This window comes from Melospiza melodia, chromosome 10 (genome assembly GCF_035770615.1).
Source record: "Melospiza melodia melodia isolate bMelMel2 chromosome 10, bMelMel2.pri, whole genome shotgun sequence".
NCBI classification, from domain to species: Eukaryota; Metazoa; Chordata; class Aves; order Passeriformes; family Passerellidae; genus Melospiza; species Melospiza melodia.
Window position 1 is genome coordinate 12,227,091 of NC_086203.1, and position 26,920 is coordinate 12,254,010.

At 40.9% G+C, this 26,920-nt stretch overlaps 1 protein-coding gene across 1 annotated transcript in view; it reads right to left on the bottom strand.

The window, feature by feature from the left end:
- Positions 1-26,920, bottom strand: part of PPARG (peroxisome proliferator activated receptor gamma) — a 56,806-nt gene that overhangs the window by 9,088 nt on the left and 20,798 nt on the right. Inside the window, exons 2-5 of the mRNA XM_063164401.1 lie at positions 13,764-13,991; positions 11,146-11,315; positions 8,352-8,490; positions 3,434-3,633 (exon numbers count right to left, since the gene is read on the bottom strand). Coding sequence (XP_063020471.1) covers positions 3,434-3,633; positions 8,352-8,490; positions 11,146-11,315; positions 13,764-13,983 — 729 coding nt within the window. The 5' untranslated portion in view covers positions 13,984-13,991. The remainder of the gene's footprint in view (positions 1-3,433; positions 3,634-8,351; positions 8,491-11,145; positions 11,316-13,763; positions 13,992-26,920) is intronic.

Genomic DNA, 26,920 nt, shown 5'->3' on the forward strand with positions numbered 1-26,920 from the left:
GGGTTCCCCAAATAGTTAAATCATCCTGAGGGACTTGTCAAGAGTTTCCAAATAGTTAAATTGTCCTGAGAAACCTAACAAGGGTTTCCAAATAGTTAAATTGTCCTCAGGAACCTAAGGGGTTCCGCAAAGAGTAAAATTGTCCTGAAAAACCTACCAAGGGCTCCCCAAATTGTCCTGAGGAGCCCATCAAGGGTTCCCCAAATAGTTAAATTGTCCTGAGGAACCTAAAGGGTTGCCCAAAGAGTTAAATAGTCATGAGGAACCTATTGAGGGCTCCTCAAAGTGTTAAATTGTCCTGAGGAACCTGTCAAGGGCTCTCCAAAGAGTTAAATTGTCCTGAAAAACCTAAAGGGTTCCGTAAAAATTAAATTGTCCTGAGGAATGCATCAAGGGCTCCCCAAATAGCTAAATTGCCCTGAGGAACCTGTCAAGGGTTCCCCACATAGTTAAATTGTCCTGAGGAACCTGTCAAGGGCTCTCCAAATAATTGAATTGTCCTGAGAAACCTAAAGGGTTCCCCAAATAGGTAAATTGTCCTGAAAAACCTATCAAGGGCCCCCAAATTGTCCTGAGGAACCCATCAAGGGCTCCCCAAAGAGTTAAATTTTCCTGAGGAACCCATCAAGGGCTCCCCAAAGAGTTAAATTGCCCTAAACCTATGAAAACAAATATCCTCACAATGTTAAAATGATTTACAAAAAGGCCAAGCAAAGGGGGGAAGGAACGCTATTTTAAAGTACCCAGAGTTTTGCCTTTTCCTTTGTTTGTTTGCTTTTTGTTTTATAGAATTTTCTGTCATTCCAGAACTCAAAGTTTGGAATGTTGAACAAAAGGTTGAAATGATACTACTTTTACCTAAATTATAACAGCTTCTATAAAAGAGAATCTAATGAGTGGAAAGGAACCTTCTTTTTTTTTTGTAGAGAGACAGAGAAAATCTCATTTTGATTCCTTTATTTACTTTCATGTTCCCTCCATGTTCTATCCTAGGAAACACTGCAAGTAATATCAACTTTATGATATTGATTAACTGATAAATGAGACCTTTTGCTGTTAACTCCTGTAAAAATAACAACATTAGGATATGTTTAAACCCACTCAACTTGTCTTTGGGAAAGCAAAAACAAATACCATGCTACAAACCACAATTGAGAACACAAAAATGAGGCTGACTGTGAAATAAACTCAACTGGAACAAATCAATTTTGAAAGCAGCTTAGCAAGAGTTGTGCCAGAATACTTGCATTAGGATCTGGAAACAATCTCTTCTAGAATATGCAAAAGAAGTTCCTGGGTTTAAAGAAGTGGTTATGTGAGGATTTCTCAAATTCATTTGAAGAATCTTTTCCTCAAGAAGATTAATGACTGAATAGTTCATTGCTGCACTGAACAAATCTCACTGATAGGAATAGGTTTGTTAACATACTTGATTAATTAATTAAAATACAAGGAATTATACTCCAACAATCAGGCAAAAGAAATGATTTTTAAATGGAGGGTCATTTATGATTGCAGGTTGTAAAAAGGATGCTGATTCTCATGGTTTTATGCTTACAGCTCCAGACCACGACATTCCAGGAGGGATTAAATGATTTTCCCACTTGCACTGAGGATTTCAGTGTGAAACTGAAACAACAAACACAGTGCACTGAGAAAAGCCAGGAGAGCAGGAATTGTTCAGGTAATGGCATTTTGGCAGCAGCAAAGCCATTAAATACATATCTGCACACATGGAATAGTGGAGTAACAGGACTGCAGCAGATGCTTTCAAAATGCATGTTTTGGTTCTAGTGGGCAATTTCTTCTTGCTCTTTCTAGTGGGAGCACCAAGTACAAGAAAAGGTCATTATTATTCTGTGCCCACGTGCTTTAGAAAGCTGATATTAATATTACACCACTGGCCTATCCATGATAGATGAAAATCAAGAAAGAGCTCAAAATAGCCAAAGATTTTTTAATATAAGGATTTAGATGAACTTGAGAGTAAAATCATATGTCAAATGAGCTCTGTATACCCCAGGAGATGATGAATAACTAATTCTAGGTTTGATACACTCACTTGCATATCCAAGCATTTTAAATTAATTCAGATCATACAGCAACTAAAAAATAACATGAATTTAAACTATGCCCATAGTAAACACTTTGATGCTCCAGAGCACCACATCCATTGATAAAAACATGAAAGTTGTAACCATTAAATCCTGAATGTCACTCTTGCAGTGGTATCTTCAAGAAAGACTTGAAAGTTGGCAGCACTGAAAAGCTGGATTCTGTCTACTGCCTTATTGCTGCTTCTAATGTGCCAAAGTTTAAAAACTTCCAAGAAAAAAAGGAGAATTAATTGATGCAATTATACATTTACTGGGTGAGAATTTCAGTGGTGGAACTTTCAGGCACAAGCTGGCTGCACATCAGTTTCTGCAGAATAAATAAACTTAACTAATTCAAACTTTATGCTGAAAAGTTACATTGTTAGTGCCCATCACATCTTTTATGTGAGGGGTCAACCAATTTCTGGACAACATTAAAATTGTTATTTTAATTGCATTTAAGGAAAGGAAGCCTTTTTGGAGCCTGAAGTATCTCTGAGTTCTGTGATGTCTTTGAAATTATTAAGGAAAATAAAATACACTCTCTGTTGTAATCCTGACAATAAAATTTCTGCCAACGATTCCAGAAAATACATCATGCTAAGAGTTATGAGTTGTGGAAAACTATTTTGTTCTTTATGTATTAAAATACTGTTACCAACATGATCAGATATTATTTATGCTCCTCTCACTGATACAGAAGATTATTATGGATGCCAAATGAAGTTTCTAAGGCAACCCACAAATCCACTTATCACTATTCCTTGCTTTTCCAAGATTTTCCTGTCCATTCTCCTAAAATTCCAAGTGCACCAACACAGGGCACTGATGTGACCTGAGCTAAACCAGAGAAAAGCAGGAGTTCATCAGAGCTTCATAAGAACAAGCATCACATAAGAATGTGCTGGGGCTGGAATCATTTGCCACTTAGGAAAAGGAATATTCCTCAGGGAGCAGCAATTCCTGACAGCTGGAGAGCCACCTCAAACAGATAGTGTGGGAGATAACCTCTGGGCAAGGAGAGGGAAAACGGGAAGAGAGGATCAGGGAATACAAAAAGGTTAAGGTGACCTTCAAATTCTTGTCCTGGTTTCAAGTATTTTATTAGGTGAACTTGGAGTTTTTTCAAATAATGTTTACTTATCCTATCTAAAAACATTTCCTGTGTTTCAGAGACAGCTTGAAATGTGTAACTGCCAACAGCAAAGTGGGGTTTTTTGGTGGTGATTTTTTTAGTTTCGGTGTTTTGCATTTTGGCTTTTTTTAAGAACTGCGCTGTCAGCTCGGCGAATCATTTACTGGAAAAAAGGAAGAAACAGAAAGAAGAGGGAACTGACTGATTTGTCTGTCGTCTTTCCTGTCAGGATGGCCCTCGCCTTGGCTTTGGTCAGAGGGAAGGACTTGATGTAGGAGTCGTAGAGGTGCTTGGCCAGCGCGCGCAGGTCGGCCGACTCGGGGTTCAGCTGCTCGATGTCGCTGGAGATCTCCGCCAGCAGCTTCTCCTTCTCCGCCTGCGGCATCCGCCCGAACCTGATGGCTGAGAGCACCACAGAGTTACAAAAACCCGCACCTGAGGGGCCTTCCTGCCACCTTTGCACCTGCACTTGCACCTCAAGAAGCACTTTTGAGTTTTTGTCGCCTTTTGTCGCAGAAGTTTGTGCTGAACGGGGTTAGGCAAGCAAGGAAAGAGAATTTTCTGCATTTAGGCAAAACAGCTGGAGAGCTGTAAAGAAATGTAAACAAACAAATCATCTCTGTGCCCATTATCATACCTTGCTTAGAAATGCCAACCCCCTGGTTCTACCTCCAATCTACATAAAATGCAAAGAATATTTAAGATATGAAAGTTCTTTTGGCTCAGGATGGGAACCACCATTGAGCTTTGTATTGTTCTGGGCAAATCACCCCATGGATCTGAGGTTCTTCATTTGTTTAGAAACAAAACCCTCACATGCCTTGCAGGAAGGAATTCCTAAACAGTTGAGCAGAATTGAACACAGCAAGCGCTATAAATTGTTAACATCAGAATGAAGGAATGGGGAAGGAGGCTGTGCAGGGAATAAAAACCTGGAAAAGGCTGAGTTGTTAATGGCACCTCTATGCATGTGTAGTATTGAAAAACCAGGAATTGGTTCTACCTCATCAGATGAGCTCAAAGTTGCTCAGATCTCCTCTGCACCTCCTACTTTTCCATCATGTACTTCCTAGCCAAGATTATTTATCCATGTGGGGCCTGACTGCAGAATGTTCCATATGAGCCATCAAAATCAAGACTGATTTATCACATGATAATTCAGTAAACAGAATTTAGTTTGTTTTATGGAAAAAAAAAACAGAACAAAAGAGCATCCAAACAAGAGACGGAAGGAAGAAATCAAGGTTTGCATTTTGACCCTAGGGGGAAATAGAAATATTATGAATATTTTTCCAGTGATTAGTGTGTTCCTTGGATAAAGGAAAAGTGCTGCTAAGATCATATAGAGATGATTTTAGTGGGGATGTTTATTTTGGAAACAAGCAGCCACTTTTCTGTGTTTGCTGCAATGTGTTGATGGGCAAACAGGACATTTTTTTCCAAGAATAAATAATTATGCCAGAACACATCCCCCCTCTCCATTTTTCCTATATTATATTTATTGATCAACTGTCTTATTTCATGGCTGTAGAAACAAAGTTGTTTATTTTTATGACTGAACTCTTTCAGCAACTTGGGAGTGAGATCTGCTGGATATTTCAGAATTACTTGGGTGTACTTGATATTAAATGATACTGAACACCCAGCAGGAAATGATTCTGTTGTGGGCCTGCTCCTGAGAGCTGAGGTTTGAAAAAGCAGATTCATAATCTGGAATCCCACTGGCCATTCCATCAAAAGAAAAGGTGATCAAGACTCAAATGCATTTTAAATACAACATTTCATTATACAATATGTTTTAAATATAATAATTTGTTAATAACATGGAGGGTTGCGAATCAAGAAATCCTATCTTACAATTTCATAGACATAGGATTTATTGTTCCACAGAATAAATTATTCTAAATAGATTTGGAATATATTTTATTGGTGAGATATCAGATGCAGCAGACTCTGTTCAATGTTTATTAGCATTGCAGGCAAAACCTGGGGCAAAATCGATTTTGCAGGACTAGGTTAGCAGTTTCTTTTTGTAAAAATCCTTGTCCCTGTCATTTTCAGGGGGCTGAGACACAAACCAGAGAGAGCTCAGGCAGTGAGAGGTTGATGGGAGGAATTGGGAAAGGAGGATTTTGGATGGGAGGAGGAGGAGGAGCTGATGATGATGCCACTGCCAAAGGTCAGGCTGGGATAGGAGAGCCTGGGGAGGGATCAGGAGGGCAGGGAAAAGCCTGGAGAGCTCTGGAAATCGGGCTGAGAGGATTCTCTCCCAGCAATCCCAGACTCTGCAGGTCTGGGCAGGAGCCTGCAGCTGGAGTGGGGATTTCTCTCTTTCCTTGGGCAGTTCCTCCTTTTCCTTGAATTCCAGCATTCCCCAAATGTCAGGAGCCCAAAGCCAGCAGTGAACACAGTCAGTCCCTCGTGCTGCATTCTGTCCTTTCTGTGAAGAACTGCAATATTCATCCACAGCCCAGATTTTACCTCTTGGAGAAGTTAAATGAAAAAAGATGATTGTTTATAGACTCTTCTGCAGGGCACTGCTCTTCTGATTGTCTGGATTATTTCTGGGCATAAAGGAGACTCCCAAAAGGCCATAAATGCAGTTTGTTACATTAGAAAACAAAGGTAAAGCCAGGCTGGGTACCTGTCTGATTTTGGTGGTGGAGATGTGCCCAGATTGAGCAATCCAAATGACAAAGACATTGCCATGTGTTCTTTTTTCCCCATTCCAGTAGCTGAGCTAACACCAGCAGCACTTTTAGCAGAATAGAACAAAATAAATGACATTTCAACACAAACAGAACCAAGCTGCTGCTCAGTGGCACTTGAGAACCCAGTCTGCACCACTCAGGGTTAAGGCCAGAGCTGCACTGTGGCTAGAGAAGGAAAGGAAAACAATATTCCAGGCATGAGAACACCACTGTCTTTTTTAACCTTTAGCCAAGTGCTATGGAGCATTTCTACGTGAAAAAATGTGGCTGTAGCTGCTGAGTGTCTCCTTGCAGTCCCCCTTTTGTCCTGATCCTTTTGCAATAATACATCCACACAAGACTGGAACCCTCAGGCACAAATAACCCACATTCTGCCTCAAAGCATTCAAAATTCTGATAATTTCCCTCCCCAAGTGGCTGAAGTGGAATCTGGAGATGCAACATTAAAATGTGTCTCAGTGTCATTGGTGAAACACCCTGGTTCTACTTCCAATCTACATGAAATGTAAAGAATATTTAAGATATTAAAAGAATATTTAAGATATTAAAGTTCTGTTAGCTATGGGTAGAACACATCCATTGTTGAATTTCTTTAAGCTTCTGGGTCCTCAAAAGTGAAATTCAGCTTTTTTTGATAAATTAGTTTATAAATTATGAAGGAATGAGGGTGTTTTGTGCAAGGCAGTGTAACCAAAGTGGGCAAAATAAAAAAGGCAAGTGTAGAAGGCAATGTTTGAATAAAAACACTGAGTCCTTGTTGGGAGAACTCCTGGTTGGAGCAAAGGAAAATGTTCCTTGGAGCCCTGGGGCAAATGGTTTTGCCCTTTTCCTGCCTCCCCAAATCCTAGAACATTTTGGTGCCACAGCTTCTGCCTGGGTAGTGGCTAAAGAGGGAAAATTCAGGTGAAATATGAATTTTAAAGCTGTTCTAGATGTTATAGGGCACAGAGAATGGTCTGGGCCATCCCTGCCTGATGGAGCTGCCCCTGGATCCCACGGACACCACTGGGAGCTGTGCTGCCAGGCCAGGGGAGAATTTGGCATGCACCTTGAAAATAATAATAAAAAACCCTCTTAAATTACTATAAAAATTACTATAAAAATACCCACAGTAGCATTTCAAAATTAGATTTATTTTTAAGTGTTACTGTTGCATCCCAGGAATTTGAAAACCATATTCTCCATTAGCAAAACATTTCCCAGACCAATTTATATTCAGTGCATGTATTAAACTTTGCAAACCACAATCCAGCTTCCCTCTTGGGGACAGCACACTCATTTTTTATACTGAAAATAATGAAAGTTCTAAAAAAACCACAGAGAAATTATTTTCCCAGTCATGTTTGCAATTCTTTACCCTTAGAATTACATAAGTCTCTATGTTATGACATTTAATTCCTGTTTTTACTCAGCTTTGCCAAAGCAAGGCAACAAAGAATCTTCATTATGTCCTTCTGCCCAAACAGTCATAAGTATTTCCACATGAACTGCTCTGGTAATTTTAAAGTTTAGAGGGATTTTCTCCTAGAGCAGGATTGTGATATTCTTCCTGCCATTACTTATGGTAAAGGAGGTGACCACAGATGGGAGTGCCCTAGGAAGGAGGAGGATGAGGATGAGGATGGGGATATTTAAAACTGTACAGTTCATGAAAATGAATATTTTGATTTAAATTTGCTGTGTTTCAGTATGAGAAGTGCTAACTCAGTGATGGCAACAGCCCTTGGTAAGTGACCTGTGCAGCAAATTCGAGTTGCTGTTATTCACAAGGCTTCAGATTCCCTAATCCATATTTCCTAATCAAGTTTTTGACTTCCAGGAAAGGCATCCTGAGCTCCAGCAGGCAAAAGGGTGAAAAATAGCAATTACACAAGGGATATATTCAGGGGGAGCTACCAATGAGCAGAAATGATGGAGAGTAAAACCAACTCATGTTACACTATGTATTAAAGCAAGAAAAGTAGATCTCCACCTATCTGATTTTGATGTGAAAGCAATTTTAAATTAGAAAGAGGCTGTTATTCACAAGGCTTCAGATTCTCTAATCCATATTTCCTAATAAAGTCTTTGGCTTCCAGGAAAAGCATATTGAGCTCCAGGAGGAAAAAGGGTCTGGTCAGAAGATGAGATAGTGAAGTGAAAAATAGCAATTACACAAGGGGTATATTCAGGAGGAGCTAGCAGTGAGCAGAAATGATGGAGAGTAAAACCAACTCATGTACACTAGGTATTAAAGCAATAAAAGCAAATCTCCACCAATCTGATTTTGATGTGAAAGCAATTTTAAATCATGGAGAGGCTCCCAAATCAGGGCAATCTCTCTCTAAACTGAAGGTGTGGGCATTCCAGCAGCGCTTTCAGGAGCTGTGCTGCTGTCCCAGGCTCTTTTGCAGAGTCCCCATCACTCACCATTGTGTGACATCCCCACAGCCAGGCACTTCTGGAACCTGCAGTACTGACATTTGTTCCTGCTCTTCTTGTGGATGCGGCAGTTCAGGTCACACCTGTCGTAAATCAGCTTCAACCGGATGGTCCTGCGGAAAAACCCCTGCAGAAACAGGAAACGGGAAAGGATGGAACAGGGAAACAGGGAAAGGATGGAACAGGAACAGGGAAAAACCCTGCAGGGACAGGAAACAGGGAAAGGATGGAACAGGAACAGGGAAAAACCCTGCAGGGACAGGAAACAGGGAAAGGATGGAACAGGGAAACAGGGAAAGGATGGAACAGGGAAAAAACCCTGCAGGGACAGGAAACAGGGAAAGGATGGAACAGGGAACAGGGAAAAACCCTGCAGGGACAGGAAACAGGGAAAGGATGGATCAGGAAACAGGGAAAGGATGGAACAGGGAACAGGGAAAAATCCCTGCAGGGACAGGGAAACGGGAAAGGATGGAACAGGGAAAAAATCCTGCAGGAACAGGAAATGGGGAAAGGATGGAACAGGAACAGGGAAAAAACCCTGCAGGGACAGGAAACAGGGAAAGGATGGAACAGGGAAACAGGGAAAAACCCCTGCAGGGACAGGGAAACGGGAAAGGATGGAACAGGAAACAGGGAAAAACCCCTGCAGGGACAGGGAAATGGGAAAGGATGGAACACGGAAAAAATCCTGCAGGGACAGGGAAATGGGAAAGGATGGAACAGGAAACAGGGAAAACACCCTGCAGGGACAGGAAACGGGGAAAGGATGGAACAGGGAACAGGGAAAATCCCTGCAGCAACAGGGAACAGGGAAAGGATGGAACAGGGAACAGGGAAAAACCCCTGCAGGGACAGGGAAATGGGAAAGGATGGAACAGGGAACAGGGAAAATCCCTGCAGGAACAGGGAACAGGGAAAGGATGGAACAGGAACAGGGAAAAAACCCTGCAGGGACAGGAAACAGGGAAAGGATGGAACAGGAACAGGGAAAAAACCCTGCAGGGAGAGGGAAACAGGAAAAGGATGGAACCAGGAAACAGGGAAAGGATGGAACAGGGAACAGGGAAAAGGATGGGATGGGAACAGGGAAAAGGATGGAACAGGAAACAGGGAAAATTAGGGAACCAGGAAAAAGGGAAAGGGATGGGACTAGGAAACAGGGAAAAAATCCTGCAGGGACAGGGAAACAGGGAAAAGGATGGGGCCAGGATAATAGGGAAAGGGATGGAACCAGGAAACAGAGAAAAGGATGGAAACAGGGAAAAGGGTGGGATGAGGAAACAGGGAAAGGGGTGGAACAGGGAAAAGGGAGGGACCAGGAAATGGGGAAAAGTATGGGACCAGGAAAACAGGGAAAGGGATGGAACCAGGGAGCCTCCAGTGCATCCTGGCCCTGCTCCACCCACCCAGGACACCTGAGAGAGGGATTTCCAAAGGAAGCACAGTTCCTGTCACCATCCTCTCTGCTCCTATTGATCCCCTTTTGTATTTCCAACCACATTCAGTAGAGGGATAAAATACCCCAAAAGCTGGAGAAGCTTTAGGGGATCAGTGGGGTTTAAAGGACATTAGGGATGGCATTTAAGGGCACAACTCCAAAGGAAGCAAAGCTCTGTTTGTCCCACTGCTTGTGGGAAAATTGTTACAAACCAAAAGGGACATTTTCAAAATATAAAGTTCACTACCAGTGTAGAAAATTCGTTGTAAACGATAACAAACCAAAAATTCTGCCAACAGCAGTTCGATTTCTGATAAATGAAAATGGTTCTTATTTCTTTTTCTACAGTTTAAAGCTGTTTTCTTGGATCAGTCATAATTAATTAATAAAGTTTATCCACAGTTATCTCCTTTTTTTTCCCTTGTAAAAATTATTTTTTCCTCACAGGGAATAATAACAGTACAAAGATGATGCCAACCTTTATTTATATAATTAACTGTAATTTAAGTAATGTACTTTGTACTTATTGCTTTATGTGTGTTCCTAATTCACCACTAAGAATTTTATTTAAGCTCTGGATTGGTTCTTTCCTTTTAGTTATTTTCCTCAAGATACTGAAAATGGAGTTTTGACATTAAACTCTAATGTTTTTCTTTGAATTCAATGAGATATTAATAATTTAATTCTCTGACATTTCTCCCTTCATTCTTGAGGACTGCAATTATTACACCATTGTCCTTTACATACTATAAACACTAAATATCACTGACATAAAAAATCAGTGGGGTTTTAAAGCAGCAAGCACATTCCTCAATACCATTCTGTAGTCACCCAAAATGTGTAAAATGGGTAAAAAACTTGAATTAATCAGAATATCAGAGCCTGAATTTTAGTTGTTTAGAGCTTTGGAGTTGGGCATAAGTTTGGTGCATTCTAAGAATTCAGATTTTCTGCACGTGACACCCAAGGAAGGGAATGAAACGTACCTGCATGATTGAAAGAAGAGGGAAAAATGCACGAAAAATTTGAATAGAACAATACAATCAACAAGGATAAAACCAAGCTTTTAAAAAACAAGCAAGGTTTTAAAAAACAAGGTTTTGAAAAAGCAAGGTTTAAAAAAACAAGGTTTAAAAAAAAACAAGTTTTAAAGAAACGCCTGCTGATTAACCCGTAAGAAACTCCTGCTGATTAACCCGTAAGCTATACGCAGGAAAATTGACGCAAAGACCTAAAACTTTTTTTTTTTTTTTTAAAAAAGCACCAAGGTGTGATTCTCCCAAGCGATTACTGAGACGAACACAGTATCAGACGTCAGTCCAAGAGGTTTTTGTAGCTCACCTTGCAGCCCTCGCAGGCGTGCACGCCGTAGTGGAAGCCGGAGGCTTTGTCGCCGCACACGCGGCACTCGATGGCCATCAGCGAGTTGGACGCCTCCTCGTGAGCTTTGTTGTACAGCTGCACCTTCTCGGGGAAATAGGGCGGGGATGGAGGCTCCAGCTTGATGGCACCTGTGCACAGGGGAGAGGTGAGGGGTACATTCCAGCTGAATTCATGCAGCAAGTATGCCTTGGGAAGGCTGAGCAGAGCTGGGCAGAGTCAGAGTCAGAGAATAAAGCAGGGATTTATTCAAAGGTTCTCCTCGATGGATCCACCTTGGGCAGCACAAGAGCCCAGCCAGGGCTGCACCCAAGATGAACCAAAATGGCCCCAAAATGGACACAGGGTCTCTCCCTGTGATCAGTTCTGCTCCATTTGCACCTTGCAGTTCATTGTCCCATTCCAGCTTTAGCCCTGCAGTCCCACCCTGCTTGTTTTTCTCTCTCCAGCCCACGGTGTTTGTGCTCTTGGGCTGAGATTGGGATCATTTGTCCTTGGTGCCCAGCTGGAGCAGGAATTGTTTTGTCTCCCTGCTCTGTGCACAGAGCTCACCATCCCTGAATGTGAACCCAGACCCTAAAGCAGCACAGAATTGCAAAAATAGCAAAGTTAAACCCTGAGGCACCAGAAGCAGTGAGGAATAAGCACAAAACATCCCAGGGATGCTGGGCTGGGATGGCCAGGTCTGCTCCACAGCAAAGCCAGCAGCAGACCAGGAGAAGGAGCTGGAGAAGCTGCAGAAGGAGCTGGAGCTGCATTGCAGTGGCCGCAAAAGCTGGAAGGGGCAGGTTCTGCTGGCCAAAGGGTGTTACAGATCCAGCTTTCAGCTCTGGAGTGCACAAGGGTTTCAAGATGGATACTAAAAGTTAATGTATGGAGAACTCAGGCTTTACTCGGTCTCCATCTGGTTTATTCCTTCAAGATGTTGAAAACTCCTACAGGGAGTTGGGCTGGAGTGTCTAATCTTGTTTAAAACATAGTCAAGTGTCTAATAGAGCTGTATATTCAACAATACATTATTCAATAATAATATATTATTGTATATAATAATATACTATATTATTTATAATATTATATAATATACTATATATGATTATATATAGTATATATATACTATATAATATATGGTGTATATATATAGTATATATACTATATTATTATATTATTCAATAAATATCATATATACATATACATATACATATACGTATACATATACATATACATATACATATACATATACATATACATATACATATACATATACATATACATATATAAATAAAATAATATCCGATATTTCCAAAAATTTAGCTCTTTCCTGGGGAAAACTCTTCAACTTCAGGTGCAGTTTAGAGATAAATTTTCTCTTCTGAAAGTTTCTAATTAAGAGAGCAATTTCTAATATTGAATGGTCTCAAGCAAGTAAATATGATGTCTTTAAATCAATCATCACTGGTTATAGAAGAGAGCTGTGACATTTGAAAATTACATTACATCAGAGTGATGCAACAGAGACAGAGTATTAAAGAAAAATTAGAAGAGTATTAAGAAAGAAGATTATTAAAGAAAAGTATTAAGAAGAATTATTCACTTTTAAAGAAGGTGAATATTTTAATATTTCCAGATTGGCCATACTTAACAAACTAGAAAGCTTTATTCCTATATAAACTGGGAAGAAATTATCTAAGCAAAGATGAGGAGGATTTATGCTGTCTAATCTCTGCTGCACTCCTTAAAAGTACTCTGCATTGAAGTGTTATGAATACTTCTAATTAAACAAAAGAAAAAGAAATGACTGGTGGAAAAATGTCCATTCATTTATTACAGTAGTAGTGCAGAGACACACAGCTCCTGCTTCACTCCTTCCCAAATTAAACAGCACAATTCCTCCAGCAAGAATTCCCTGAAAGAGTTCTTGTACAGATCACTACAAATAAAAGTGAGGTCACATTGAAGCAGAAGTGGATCCTCAAAAAAACCCTTCACATTCCTACTCAGAGCAGGAATGCAGTGACAATTTATTTAGGAATAGGTCACCTCCTTTCTTAAAAGGAGGATTGAGTGTAATTTTTCAGTGTAAATTGTGGAAGAGCAGCATGTTTCACAGCAGGCAAGCCATCCAGGAGCTGTGATGGAGCTGGAACAGTGCTGTGCCTCAGATGTAGCCAAAATTTCTACTCCATCCCTTTCTGAGGCTGTTTGGAATTGAAAAGGGGCACATATTAACAATTCAGATTATGCTCAACATTCAGGGAGTTTATTCTGCACTGGGTGCACTGAGTCCAAAGGAAAAGCTGCACATGAGGTGCAGGAGCAGGAGACAACATGGGGGTTCGTGTGTCTGCTAAAACGTGTCTACAATAATTTTGGATATTTATGGTACCTCTCCCAAACTCCAGCTGCTGCTCTGGCAGGGTGAAGGTCTGCTATGAGCATCTTCCCTTTTCTCTCTGCCCTCAAGAACATCTCTGCTGACACAGGAGATCTGAATTCCAAATCCCTTTGCTGCTAGCACACGTTCCAGGGAATGAAGGCAACACGGACACGAGGGAAACGCTTCAGAAAAAGGCAGAGCTTACTTTGGCAATCCTGGAGCTTGATATCATATTTGTAATCCAGGCCTGACTGGTCAGCTCTGGCAAGGGGGAGATCTTCATAGTGAGGGGAGGAAATGCTGGAGAAGTCAACGGTGGTGAAGGGCTTGATGTCAAAGGAATGTGTGTGATCATCCATGGCTGACAGATCCACGGGGCTGATTCCAAAATTCAGGGGCCAAAACGGCATTTCTGTGTCAACCATTGTAATCCCTGCAAACACCAACAAGAAAATGACATTTTAGGGTGTTTATCTGCAATCTGTTCAGCCCAAAGCTGAGCTCCAAGTGTCCCACGTTCACAGGCTCAAAATTAAAACTTTAACTGCATCCCTCCATAGCATTCATATCAATAAAATTAGAAGTTTTCCACAAATAATTCTCATTTTTACAAATTCTCAGCACCATTCTTCCCAAGTGCCTGAAAATCTCAAGGGTTTTTATATTAAGGAAAAGCCCCAAAGTAGCTGGTATTAAATAGTGGTGATTTTCCTCTAAATAACCAGAAATATTTGAAAATTGTGCTCCTTCGAGTTTGCCAAAAGTTTAATCCCAAAAGGATCAAGGAAATGTAAATTATGACTTTTCAAATTCCATATATATTCACGCAAACCTTAAAAGCAGAAAGCAAATAACAAACTTCTATCTGCAAAAATCTTCCGCAAGTTGAGTGAATTTAGTTTGAGATATGAAATGTTTCTCCAAGTCCTCTTTTGACAAATAGCTGAACCAAAATCCTTGATTTAGATATATAACTATGAAAAAGTTTGTGAGTTAGAGCAAGTGAACCAAAATCCTTGATTTAGATATACTTCAACTATGAAAAAGTGTGTAAATTACAGCAAGTGAACCAAAATCCTTGATTTAGACAGATTTCAACTACGAAAAAGTGTGTAAGTTACAACAAGTGAACCAAAATCTTAGATTTAGATATATTTCAACCATGAAAAAGTTTGTAAGTTACAGCAAATAAACCAAAATCCTTGATTTAGACAGATTTCAACAATGAAAACGTCTGGAAGTTACAGCAAGTGCAAAGGCTATTTTATAACCAGTGTCTGTGTTTAATTTTCCACTATTTATAAAAAGAACATTCTACCCTAAAAATAGCAGAGATGTTTCAGAACTAAAATAGCTTGGTCACTTTGGCTGTTTAATTTGGACTTTAAACCCAATCAAGTGAGTGGCCTTTAACCTCCAGATAACAGAAACTTTGATTTGATCTGCTTTGAATCAAAACCACTCAGTCACACAGCCAGAAGTGCTGTTGCAAAATAAAGACATTGGAACAGGGGTGCTCCAGAGTTTGGAGCTCAGCTGTTCTTGACAGGTAATGAAGATGTGCCTGCCCTCCCATCAGCTCTGCTGAATGCCAGTGCCCAGAAATGGTGGCACTTTGCCTTCCCTCAGGAATGGCATCGGCATTCTCCCACTTTTGGGACTCCCAGCACAACCCTGAAGTTCTTCTGCCTTGACCTTGATAGGGATCTTCTAAATTCTTCAATCTGAGCAGAGAGATTCTCACTGCAGTGGGAACAAACAGGGGCTGCTGCACCCCAGCCACCCCCAGTCCCACTGGACGGGATATCAGGGATGTATCAGGGATGTTATCCTTAATGAAAGGAGGGAAACAACAGGGTGTGAAATCGCCATAAATCCCTGGGGAAGTTCATGGCAGCTTGTCAGGGTACCTTGGTGTTGAGGGTTATCTCCCAAATGGCCAAGTTTCAAGTGCAGGGCTCAAACCATGAGCTCTGCCCTGCCAGAGCTCCAGGAGCCCCCAGGGATGCCCAGGGTGGGATTGTTGGGGCGACCAGGAGCTGCACTGGATGGTCCTTGGGGGTCCCTTCAGCTCAGGGGATTCTCTGATTTGATGACATTTTCTGTGAGCACAAAGTGAAATCCCTGGCCATGAGCACTAGGAAATGTTTTCCCAAACCAGATTTCCCTATGAAACAATAAACCAGGACAGACTCCTTCTTAGGAATCCATTTCTTGCAATGGTCAGACTCATCTTTAAAAAATACAGAAACCAAGAGACATTTTAAATTGGTTTACATTCCTTTAGACAAGAGACACCAAGGGTTATTGCTTTGTGCTGGAGCTCTGCCTCAAGGGTGAAGGATGGCTACAGGTTCATCCCAGGAACTCCCAGGTTGCTGTGTGGACAAGGAAAACCAAAACATCCAAAGACAGGAGGACCCACAGGCACAGCTGCCCCTGCACAGACACCTCCCTGCTCTGAGGCAGCTCCTGGAGAGGTTCAGCACCTGCTGAAAGCAAGGACAAGCTGGGGCCACTCTCTGAGGAGAGGAGAACTCTGTCATCTGCCCCTGATCCCACTGAAAAATGAACAAGTTTTACTGCACTCTCCATCAAACCTCTGAAAAACATCCTCACAACCTGGAGACCTCAGCACTTTTGTCTTTTCAAGTTGAAAAGCTCGAGTTTCAAACTCCTGTGGGCTGAGCAGCAATGTAGAGCTGAGCTGGGTTTCACGTCACTCAGCCCATGGCTGGGATGTTCTGGAGAAGTCCATGATGTGGAACATGAGTAATTCTGTGACACTCCTGCATCATTACAACCCAGAGAGTGCAGGAACTTCCCTGGGTGCAGATATCTCACAGCTTAGACAAACTCAGATAAGCAGGTGAGTCCAGAGGTCTGGCTTGGTACTCACAAGCTCCAAAATCTAAGGGCTTGTAGTAATTCCTTATCAGAAATCTCACTTCCCAGTCAGCACAGCCAAATCATTTCAGCAAAGTCGACCAAAAAATGCCAGAGTGGTTTTGTGGTAAAAGTATCTCTAGCCTACAAGTGTGATGGTTTAGATTTTTGTTAAGTTTTAGAAGAAACAAAATAAAATGTAATAACTAGCAAGTAACCTGTTGTTTAAGCATCATAGAATAGAAGGGATTGGGCTTCATGTGCTTCATGTTTTTCCCCTGCCAGTTGTTTTTATCTCTGTGTCTGTCCAAATCACACACAGAGAACAGAGGAAACACAAATGCCAAGATCACCCTGAAGGGAAAACCAAGGAATTGTGGCTGCACCTATCAGCCACGGCAGGACACTGAGCAATTCTGCTTTATCCTGCTCCTCTTTCTGCTGCAAGGTAATAAAATCTTTACAAATCTTTAGTGTAAAGCCTGTAAACTCCACCCCTTCCAGAGGTTAACATCCCATGACTCTCAAGATCTCCCAGTAATATTGTTCACAAGCATTTCTGAATGATGGGAACTTCCAGGTTTGCTCAGGTTTTGGGTATAAAACACAAACCATCTTGTTGAAGTTTTAAAGTTTCAATCCTCACATACGATTTAAGCAAATTATGGGTATCTTGTTCAATTTAACAACATTTTGTATGACAATAGAAACAATGAATTTTTATTTTCAGATGAATTTATATTAGAGATACTCAAATGAAGGAAATATCTTTCATGCTATTTTTATTCCTGCATCATTGAAAACCCAAATGTGAAGACTGTTCCTATGTTTCATGGTTATTTTACAAACACTTCTATTTTGCACATAGCTTTACTTGATTTTTGCTGTGTACTTTGTTTTTTCCTCCCCAGGAAAGAGGAATGACAACATTTCCCTCTGGAAAGGAGAAAATCAACTAATTGTAGTCTTCTCATGGCTTTAAAAGACCCAAAACACAACAACCAAGATTAAAAAATCCAATGGACAAGTCCAACGAACAGACTAGAGAATGCTTTTATAACTCACAGCAGCTTTGTGACATCCAGGCAATAATCTGTAAATATTTTTCGGATTCAGAAGATTGTCATGTACAAAACCTCTCCTCAGCTAGCAAGAGCAGAACAGCAGCAGAGATGTTTTTTGGGATGGAGGAGCTTGGACATTAAATCCTCCAAAAGAGCAGGAGTGAAAGAGATAATGCTGCTGAGATAACACTTAATTCTGAGATATGGAGCTTGCTGAGTGCCAGGGGAATGACAACATTTCCCTCTGGAAAAGAGAAAATCAACTAATTGTAGTCTTCTTATGGCTTTAAAAGATCCCAAAACCAACAACCAAGATTAAAAAATCCAATGGACAAGTCCAATGAACAGATTAGAGAATGCTTTTATAACTCACAGCAGCTTGTGTGACATCCAGGTAATAGATCTGTGAGTATTTCTGTGATTTAGAAGATTTTCATGTGCTAAAACCCTTCTCAGCCAGCAAGAGGCTGTGCAGAACAGCAGTAGAGATGTTGTCTGGGAAGTCAGATGGAGGAGCTTGGACATTAAATCCTCCAAAAGGGCAGGAGTGAAAGAGATAATGCTGCTGAGATAACATTTAATTCTGAGATATGGAGCTTGCTGAGTGCCTTCACCCTGTTTAATTCCTGTGGAGCTGCTCAGGGTCATGTGCAAGGCACTGATCTCACCTGGCACAGCCAGCCCTGGTCACTCTGCTGCTGATAGGCAGAAATCTCATCTCATCATCACCTCATCCCCTGACTGATCTGCTCTCCAGCTCCTCAGACAGTTATTCCCTGCTAGGAGAACAGAAAATCTAACAGAGGAGATCGCCACGGTATGAAAAACATCCTGGATCACGAGCTGCTCCTTGCCATAAACACTACCTGTGCTCAGGTAACCTGAAGGGCCTGTTGTGCTGCATTCTGGACACGCTCTTTCCAGACAAAACTACCAAAATATGACCCTACAGGTATTTAATGAAGCAACCAGAACATCCCAACCCACGGGAGTTACAGAAAATGAGAAGACAAAAAAATAAATAGGTAAAGCCTCTCAGCTTTATTAAAGTCAAGGAAGGTGTAATGGCATGACATGGGCAGGAATAAATTTGAACAAATTGATACATGAACTAAATAATGTTGTTTCTGTATAAATACTGATTTATGGATCTGAAATACGGGCAGGTAGGTCAGATTTAAAAGGAAAAGCACTTCAAAATCATGAGATTTTCAAAATATGTGGATTTTTCTTAATGAAGACAAATTTCATGGAATAGACTGGATTTCCTCTCATGTATAAATGTGTTAAAATAAATATGTGAACTAAATAATGCTACTTCTATATAAGAAATACTGATTTCTTATATTTCTTACTATATAAGAAATACTGGTTCTGGAAAGCTCACAGGCTGGTAGGTCAGATTTAAAAGAAAAAACACTTCAAAATCATGGGTTTTTCAAAATCTGTGGGGTTTTCTTAATGAAGACAAATTTCCTGGAATAGATTGGATTTCCTCTCATGTATAAATGTGTTAAAATAAATATGTGAACTAAATAAGGCTATTTCTATATAAGAAATACTGATTTATGGATCTGAAATACTCACGGGCAGGTAGGTCAGATTTAAAAGGAAAAGCACTTCAAAATCATGGGTTTTTCAAAATCTGTGGGTTTTTCTTAATGAAGACAAATTTCATGGAATAGATTGGATTTCCTCTCATGTATAAATGTGTTAAAATAAATATGTGAACTAAATAATGCTACTTCTATATAAGAAATACTGATTTCTTATATTTCTTATATTTCTTACTATATAAGAAATACTGGTTCTGGAAAGCTCACAGGCTGGTAGGTCAGATTTAAAAGAAAAAACACTTCAAAATCATGGGTTTTTCAAAATCTGTGGGGTTTTCTTAATGAAGACAAATTTCCTGGAATAGATTGGATTTCCTCTCATGTATAAATGTGCCAGAGTTTGTCAAGTAAACTCACATACAAGTCCTACAGAAATTAATGGGACTTTCCCCAATTAATTTAATTAAGGCAGCTGAGACCCTCTGTGAAATAATCTCTACAAAAGTTGGTTAAGATCACACAATCATCCTCAGCTTTGAGGAGGAATTTGGAGATGGTGAAGGGGCAGCTTGGTACCCCATAGATCCAATTTATGGATCTGTTTGGAAGAATAGCAACACATTTTATGTGTGCCTTGTAAAACCACGGTTCCCCTGAGTGATGGCTCCGCAGGCACTGAGTTGAAGAGCTGCACTGATCTCTCAGAGGGGCTCTGCAAAGCGAGCAGACAGTTTTGTGATGCCCCTCTGCATCCCCCTCCCAATAACCGAGTCCTCTCGCTGCCTCTGGCACACAAATTCCGTGTGGCAATGCTGGAGCAGCTCAATTCTGCATTTATCAGTGCTGCCCGCAGCTCCCAGTGAGGGATGTGAGCTTCAGGTTATTGAGAGAAAATCACCTCTCACTGCATTGATTTTTCCTGGCCAAACCCCCACAGATTCTTGCCTCAGTTCTCTGCTTTTCCAGCAGGAGAACATTACCTTCCCTCCCTACCCTCCATTCCCTGTGCTGCCCACAGAACATCTCTCCTCTCAGCAGCTGTGGGATTACCCCACAGATTTTGAATATTCCTGTTTATGCCAGAGTACAGTGGAGCTCTAAGCTTTAAATTTGTAAGAGACACCTTCCTCAATAACAAAAATGATATATTTTTCACTAATAGCAACCGCCACTATAACGAACTTTATCTAATAGACATCATTTGTATCAAATAGAGATAATTTTGTTTCGGATTTACCAAACTCTGTGAATTTTTTTGTGTCCCAAACGATGACTCAAAGCTGTTGCCCATTGCTGTTTCGCACATTCCCGATTTCCCCCCATTTCCCGGCACAGGAACCGAACCTCTCCGTGTCCTGTGGCTGCAGAGTCAGCAGAGGGAGCACAACGTAACTAAAAACAAAAACCTCTTTCCAAGAACTCCGCTGGCACAGCCAGAGATGCTCCTGAGCAAACAAACAAGCACAAAAAGGGAGGAGAAAGAGCCTCGGTGGCTGATGCCCCCAATTCTGAGTCTGACAAAATCAGTGCTCTGCCAACTGCAGCAGGAAAAGCAAAGGAACAACAACAAAAACCTATAAAACCTTGCTTAAAAAAAAAAAAAAAACCCCAACATAATTTTTATTATTTAAAAGGAGAGATAGAAAGATTTCTTTTTGTTTCTTAGTTTTTAATCCACACACCACACACACTCAAAACATTTTTAGAATGAGACAAAAATTGTTTCAATGATGTGATGATGAACAAACACACTGAACAGCAATATTGGTAGGATAAAATATTATCCAAACTACTAATTTCCCAAAGAAATCACACATTGGAAACCACTATGGATGTGGGAAAAGGGTCCAGGCTACTGAGAGGATAAGTGCTGTTAAATTTTTGATTGGAAATTCAAAAGGTTTTTGAAGCCACAGTGTTGCCCCCTTGCACCCAGCCCAGAGCCAGGCACACTCCTGGGGCAGCACTGCCTCACCAGACCTGAGAATTTCCTTTTCAAGCATGAATTTATCAAAAACACTCACAGGAATGAAAACTGACCACTTTTTATGGGTTTGTTTCAAATAAAGAACTGCAAACGGAAGTTCCTCACACCTTAATTTAGCTGTGAAAACAAAGAAAATATCCAGGGTCTCTAGCAAATGTTGGGTGTCAAAACAGGTCCATGATAAAAAGTAATTTAATGAAAAAAAATGAGTTCACAAATGACCAATAATGGCATTTTTTGGACATAGATGACTTTAAAAGCACTGCTGACTCCAAGCACAAGAGATGACATTTTCCTCTCCATTCCTCAGGTCCAGCTCTAAATCCATCCAAAAATGGCCCCAAAAACTTGACGTGTCCACCTGAAAACCCCCAAAAGAAGGCACCCAGAGAATACACATTGGAAAGAAGGGAATAAACACTCAGTGTTTGCAATCAATGAAATCAAAGGAGGGCTCTGGAGCCCAGGGCACACCTCAAGGGTTAATCACTGAGGAGGAGGGGCAGGGGCTGAGGAAAGAAAGCTCCTCTCCCACCCTCTGTCCAACCTGCAGAACCAGCACAGGGCCCAGACTCTGAGAGCAAAAGGAAAAGCAGCAACCTGGGGTGAGAGGAATGTTCAAGGTGTGCCAGCAAACCCAGAAACAGCTGCAGCACTGCTGGGGATGCTCATTGCTGCCCATCTACCCTCTGACCAGGGCTGGATGGTCCAGAAAACAAACAAACAAATGAACAAACACTGCTGGGGATGCTCATTGCTGCCTCATCTCCGTCTGACCAGGACTGAGAGACTCAGAGAACAAACAAACACTGCTGGGGGTGCTCATTGCTGCCCCATTTCCCAGTCTGACCAGTGCTGTATGGTCCAGAAAATAAACAATCAAACACTGCTGGGGATGCTCATTCTGATCAGTGCTGGGTGCCTCAGAAAACAAAAACTCTGCTGAGGATGCTCAGTTCTGCCCCATCTCCCAGTCTGACCAGTGCTGGGTGCCTCAGAAAACAAAACCACTGCTGGGGATGCTCAGTTCTGCCCCATCTCCCCTCTGACCACTGCTAGATGGTCCAAAAAACAAAACCACTGCTGGGGATGCTCAGTTCTGCCCCATCTCCCAGTCTGACCAGTGCTGGGTGCCTCAGAAATCCCAGTGGTGCAAGGGCTGCAGAGTCCTTGTGTTTAAAAGCACATCCTTCAAAAAGGCAAATAAAAGGTAAAAGGGGAGGTAATCCATTCGTCCTCTCAGCAAGGCTGCACAGTAAAACACCAGGAGAAACTGTATAAATCCAAACACTTGGAAAGGCCAAAAGAAAGCAACTCATAAATCAGTGGGAAATGTATTTTATTCCTATAGCTGAATTATAACTACAAGCTGTGCTCACTAAAAGCACAGTCCATAAAATTTACCACAGTGTTTAAGAGGCAGTTGTTAATAGAAACAAGGAAGAAAAGCCCATTCAGGGAATAATAGAGCTGTTTAGTGTTAAATAAATTTTCTATTCCATGGAATTCACACAAAATGGCCTGGGTTACTTGGAATAGCAGCATTTTATACCCTTGCAGCAACATAAACCCTTGTAAATATAATTGCAAATGAGAAACAAGTTCAACAATGCCACAGGCTACTCAGATATGCTACAAATTCTCCCATCCTATTTTAATTTGTTAATGTAGGGTTTGTTGCATTCTGATACTGGATAGAGAGCCACGAAACTTCAGGTTATTCCAGGATGTGAAAGAAACTGATTGCAAGGCTGTGCTCAAGGAGCTTCAATAGAAATTGAGAATCTTGGACAATGGAAAATTTCTGTATAAGAAATACTGATTTATGGATCTGAAAATTCACAGGCAACTCAGATTTAAAAGGAAAAGCACTTCAAAATCATGGAGAACTTAACTACAAATTCCTGGAAGTGACAGAGTTGGGCTCCTGGTGGTAAAATCTGACTACAAGGGAAATAAAATGTTCTACTGCAGTCACAGCACTGGCAGAACAGGGAGATGAGGAGATGATTTCTGTTAAATCAGATTCAAAGCTTGTGGGAAAGAATCCTCCAACTGTTCTTAGAAATCCCTGAGCAGTGAAACTGCACTTTCCTAATTCCAGTCATGCTTTGTGAGGCACCATGTGTGATTCTGAAGAAAAGCTTCTCTTCCAAAGACTTTTGTTTGAAAATGTCTTCAAAATCTCTCCTACTCTTCAAAATAGAGATGATTATTTATGTCCCTTGAGGGAAAAAAATGATATTATATATCATAAGAAGCATAAAAATGTGAAAAATAAGGTATCATCTGGTTGGTAATATAAAATCAGAATAAACCTCTGTAGGATTCCGAGGGGCGAAGAGCATAAATTGGCATTTACAAAGTGCCCCAGCAGAAGTGAAATGTGGCTCCTGTTGGTTTTGAGGGATTGGAGGAAAGCAGGAACAAGCAGCACGTCCCTGCCTTGCGCTGGCAGTATTGTAAAAGTGCCTCATTATAGAAAATGTGGGCGTTGCTCTCTATGAATCATTGTGATTTAAAATAGGATCCTGATAGACAGGCAATGAATCACTTTGGATTTTGTAATCAGCAAGGGCTGACTTCTTGGGAGAGCCCTTTGCCCCCTTTGGCAGGCAGCTGAGGGAAGGTCTGCTCCAGCCCTGGAGGTGCCTCCCCAGGCTGAAGGAAGTCATTGATTCTAAAATATCCCCAAAAACGCCGTGTGGGACACAAGATAGCAGGGCTTTGTCAGCTGGAACAGCAGCACACAATTCAATTGATAAGAGTGTTAACATTCTCAGGCCTGTGCTTGGCTCCAAGGCTCAGCATACTTTAATAATTGGCATTTATTTCGACTGGGCAGCCTTCGTATTGCTGGCTCTAGTAAAAGTTTTACCAACTACAAGGAATTCATAGATTTCCAAAATATCATATTTGACATTAAAAGTATTTTAAGAGCAAGTGACCCATCGAGAAGGTTCATCTGCACGAGTTGTGACTGTGCTTGCAGGAGTCAAACTTGCTTTGAGCTCAACAGAAAGTCTTCCAGCTTTGACAGAAATTCAGTGTTTGGCTCAAAATTGAGCAAAACGCTCATTTTGAATATTGCATTGGTGCTAATGGCATCCAAACACCTGCCTCAAGTTGAACACTTCTAAAACCTCAGTTTTTGGCTAAGAAAGGACTTCTTTGGCCAAGATACATGATTAAATTACATCTCCTACACACAGATAAATCAATGTGTGTCGTAACACACATCCATCAGAAACTAGGGGCTCATAAAATGCTCCATTTCCTGTGTAGAATGAGTGCTGCAGTGGCAAGGCTGTGCCCAGAGTTAATAAAACAAACTCCCAGCAGCACAGAGTCCCAGCGGCACTGTCAGCCAGCAGCCTGCTGATGTTTCAGCAGGGAGCAGCTCTGTCTGAAGCCTTCAAACACAGCACAAAAACATTCCTGGAGTTTATCCTGTGCTCACACAGGAGTTTATCCTGTGCTCACACAGGGTGTGTTGCATGAAAATGTGATTTTCCAGGATCTCAGAGCACAAACCTGTGTGAGCACCACAGCTATTGACAGCACAATCTGCTGCTCCACTGCTTATCTGCTTTCATTAGGGCATTATCAACATGTCTCTTAACGCAGTTTAATATATTAATAATAGACTCCATTCTCTGGAAATGGTGCTTGGCCAATAATTAACAGCTGAGGTATCAATTTAGGAGGGGATTTTAAATGGTTGTAGTCCATTATGGAATTCAGAACCCAAAGTTTGCATTTGTTTTTGAAATGTTAATAACTTTCATAATAAATGTTACGTGCACCACATCCAGTTAATCTTCTTTTAAAACACTGTGGATGTGATGAATTTGATACTAACCCTGAAGAATTTTTGTAATTTTAATAGTGAACTAACCACACCAAGTTTTCTCAATCCATGTTGTAGTAATAGGGAATTTAAGGATGCAGAATTCTGTTGGGAAGAAGCCTGGGATTATTTTCTCTCCTCAGACTCTGTCGTGTCAGTGCTTTTTAATGTTCACAAGACAGTAAACTTCAGTATTGTTTCCAAGAGATGAGCTAATAAGGCACACAACTGGACTGGGGTGAAATACACTCATTAATATCCTAAATGCACTTCCCTGCCATGGCAGAGTACTGAATACTCCCACAGGAAGAGGAGGAGGAGGAGGAGGAGGAGGAGGAGGAGGAGGAAAATGCCACATGAATTTAAACTCATTCCTTGAATTAAATCCCACTTTTAAAGTTTTTCCTGGAAGTCAAACACACTGCAAGTAATCCATAAAAATGCATCTCTCTGATTGGGATGAGTCGTTTCCATCACATTCTCATCTTCCCAACACTAAAAATGCAAAATTATTTGAATACAGCAAGACTGGAGGGAGGGCCCACGTGATTTGACTGAGTGCTGGGTTTTGGCAAAATATTTAATCTGTTGGACAATCACCAAGTTGTAAAAGTGAAAAAGCACCATGTTGCAAAACTCATTCATGAACGTAAACATGCTGAGCATTTCTGCATTGAACACAGGGAGCTCAGAGAAACAGCAAATACACTTTCCTCTATAGAATTCTACAGGATTTCTGTACATCCAGTGTAAAACAATGCTCTGTGTGCCTCTGCAGCCACTGGGATGGCAAGATAATTCCAACACACCAATCCTGAGAAAGCAGATAAATGGCACCAAAGAGGGCTCAGCATTCACCACTCTCCTCTTTTAGCTGCCCCCAAATTCATCATCTCACACACAAATCACAAACCATACACTACAATTTTGCCCACAGACTCTGGGATATTTGGTAACTGGATTGGTTTGTTTTTAATTTATTGGGGAACATCAGATTTTGGTTTTTAGACACAGTTTTTGAAGGGTATTTTCATTAGGGGCTGCAATTCTTTTCCTAGGCTTGGAGGGGAAGCAGAGGTGACATCCCAACATTATTCTGACCAGATAAATTAAAATGGATCCCCAAAATGGATTATAGCCAACAGCAGGCTTTCTACCCTACACTGAGTAGGGTTAAATAATATAATAATAAATACACATGATAAATAATGTAATCATTCATTACAATTAAATAATGTAATAATAAACACACATGAACTTTTGCACACCCATCATCTGTTGCACAAATGGATCCCTTTCATCTTTTAAATTAGAAAAAAAAAATAATAAAATTAACCTTCTCAACTGTACAGACTGCAAAGCATCCAACCTGCTCAGCCACTTTCCAGCAGCAGAGCAATCCCTTGTCACCTGACTGCTGTACTTTTGACCCTCCAAAAATCTCCCAGCTGAAGCATGTTGACATGTTTTCACATGTGATTCAAGAGTGATTGCTCTCAATAGTGCTGGATGCTTATCGCAGGTTGAGATCAATGTTCTTTGCCTCCCGTGTGCTCCCTCTTTCTGAGCTGTAATTTTTTTCCAGGCAGCTTTCAGGGTGTCCTGAAGTCAAGGTGGCTTCAGGCTGGGAGTGTGTGGGCTCAGGGCACGGGGAGGGTGAGCTGCTGCAACTGCAATTGCAACACTCTGGGGAGGATTTCGTGAGCACCAGGAAATTAATGTGCAGTTCTGCTCCAGATTTAAGTTACCTTCAACAGTTTTCAGTCTTCTACTAGACTACAAGCTTCAAGAGAATCTTCCCCATTCTTTTTTTTTTAGGGGGGTCAGTGTAAAATACAATATTAAGTAATGTTGTGCTCAGTGTTTTATTCCAAAAAAGAGGTGGGGAATTTCTGAAGGAAATTAGCATTGAGAATTGGTATCAGAAATATTAATTTTAAAGCCTGTGTTTGACAAAATAATAGCAAACTGGGAGAAAGAATGCTAAAGCATTCTAAAGAATGCTAAAGCTATAAAAAC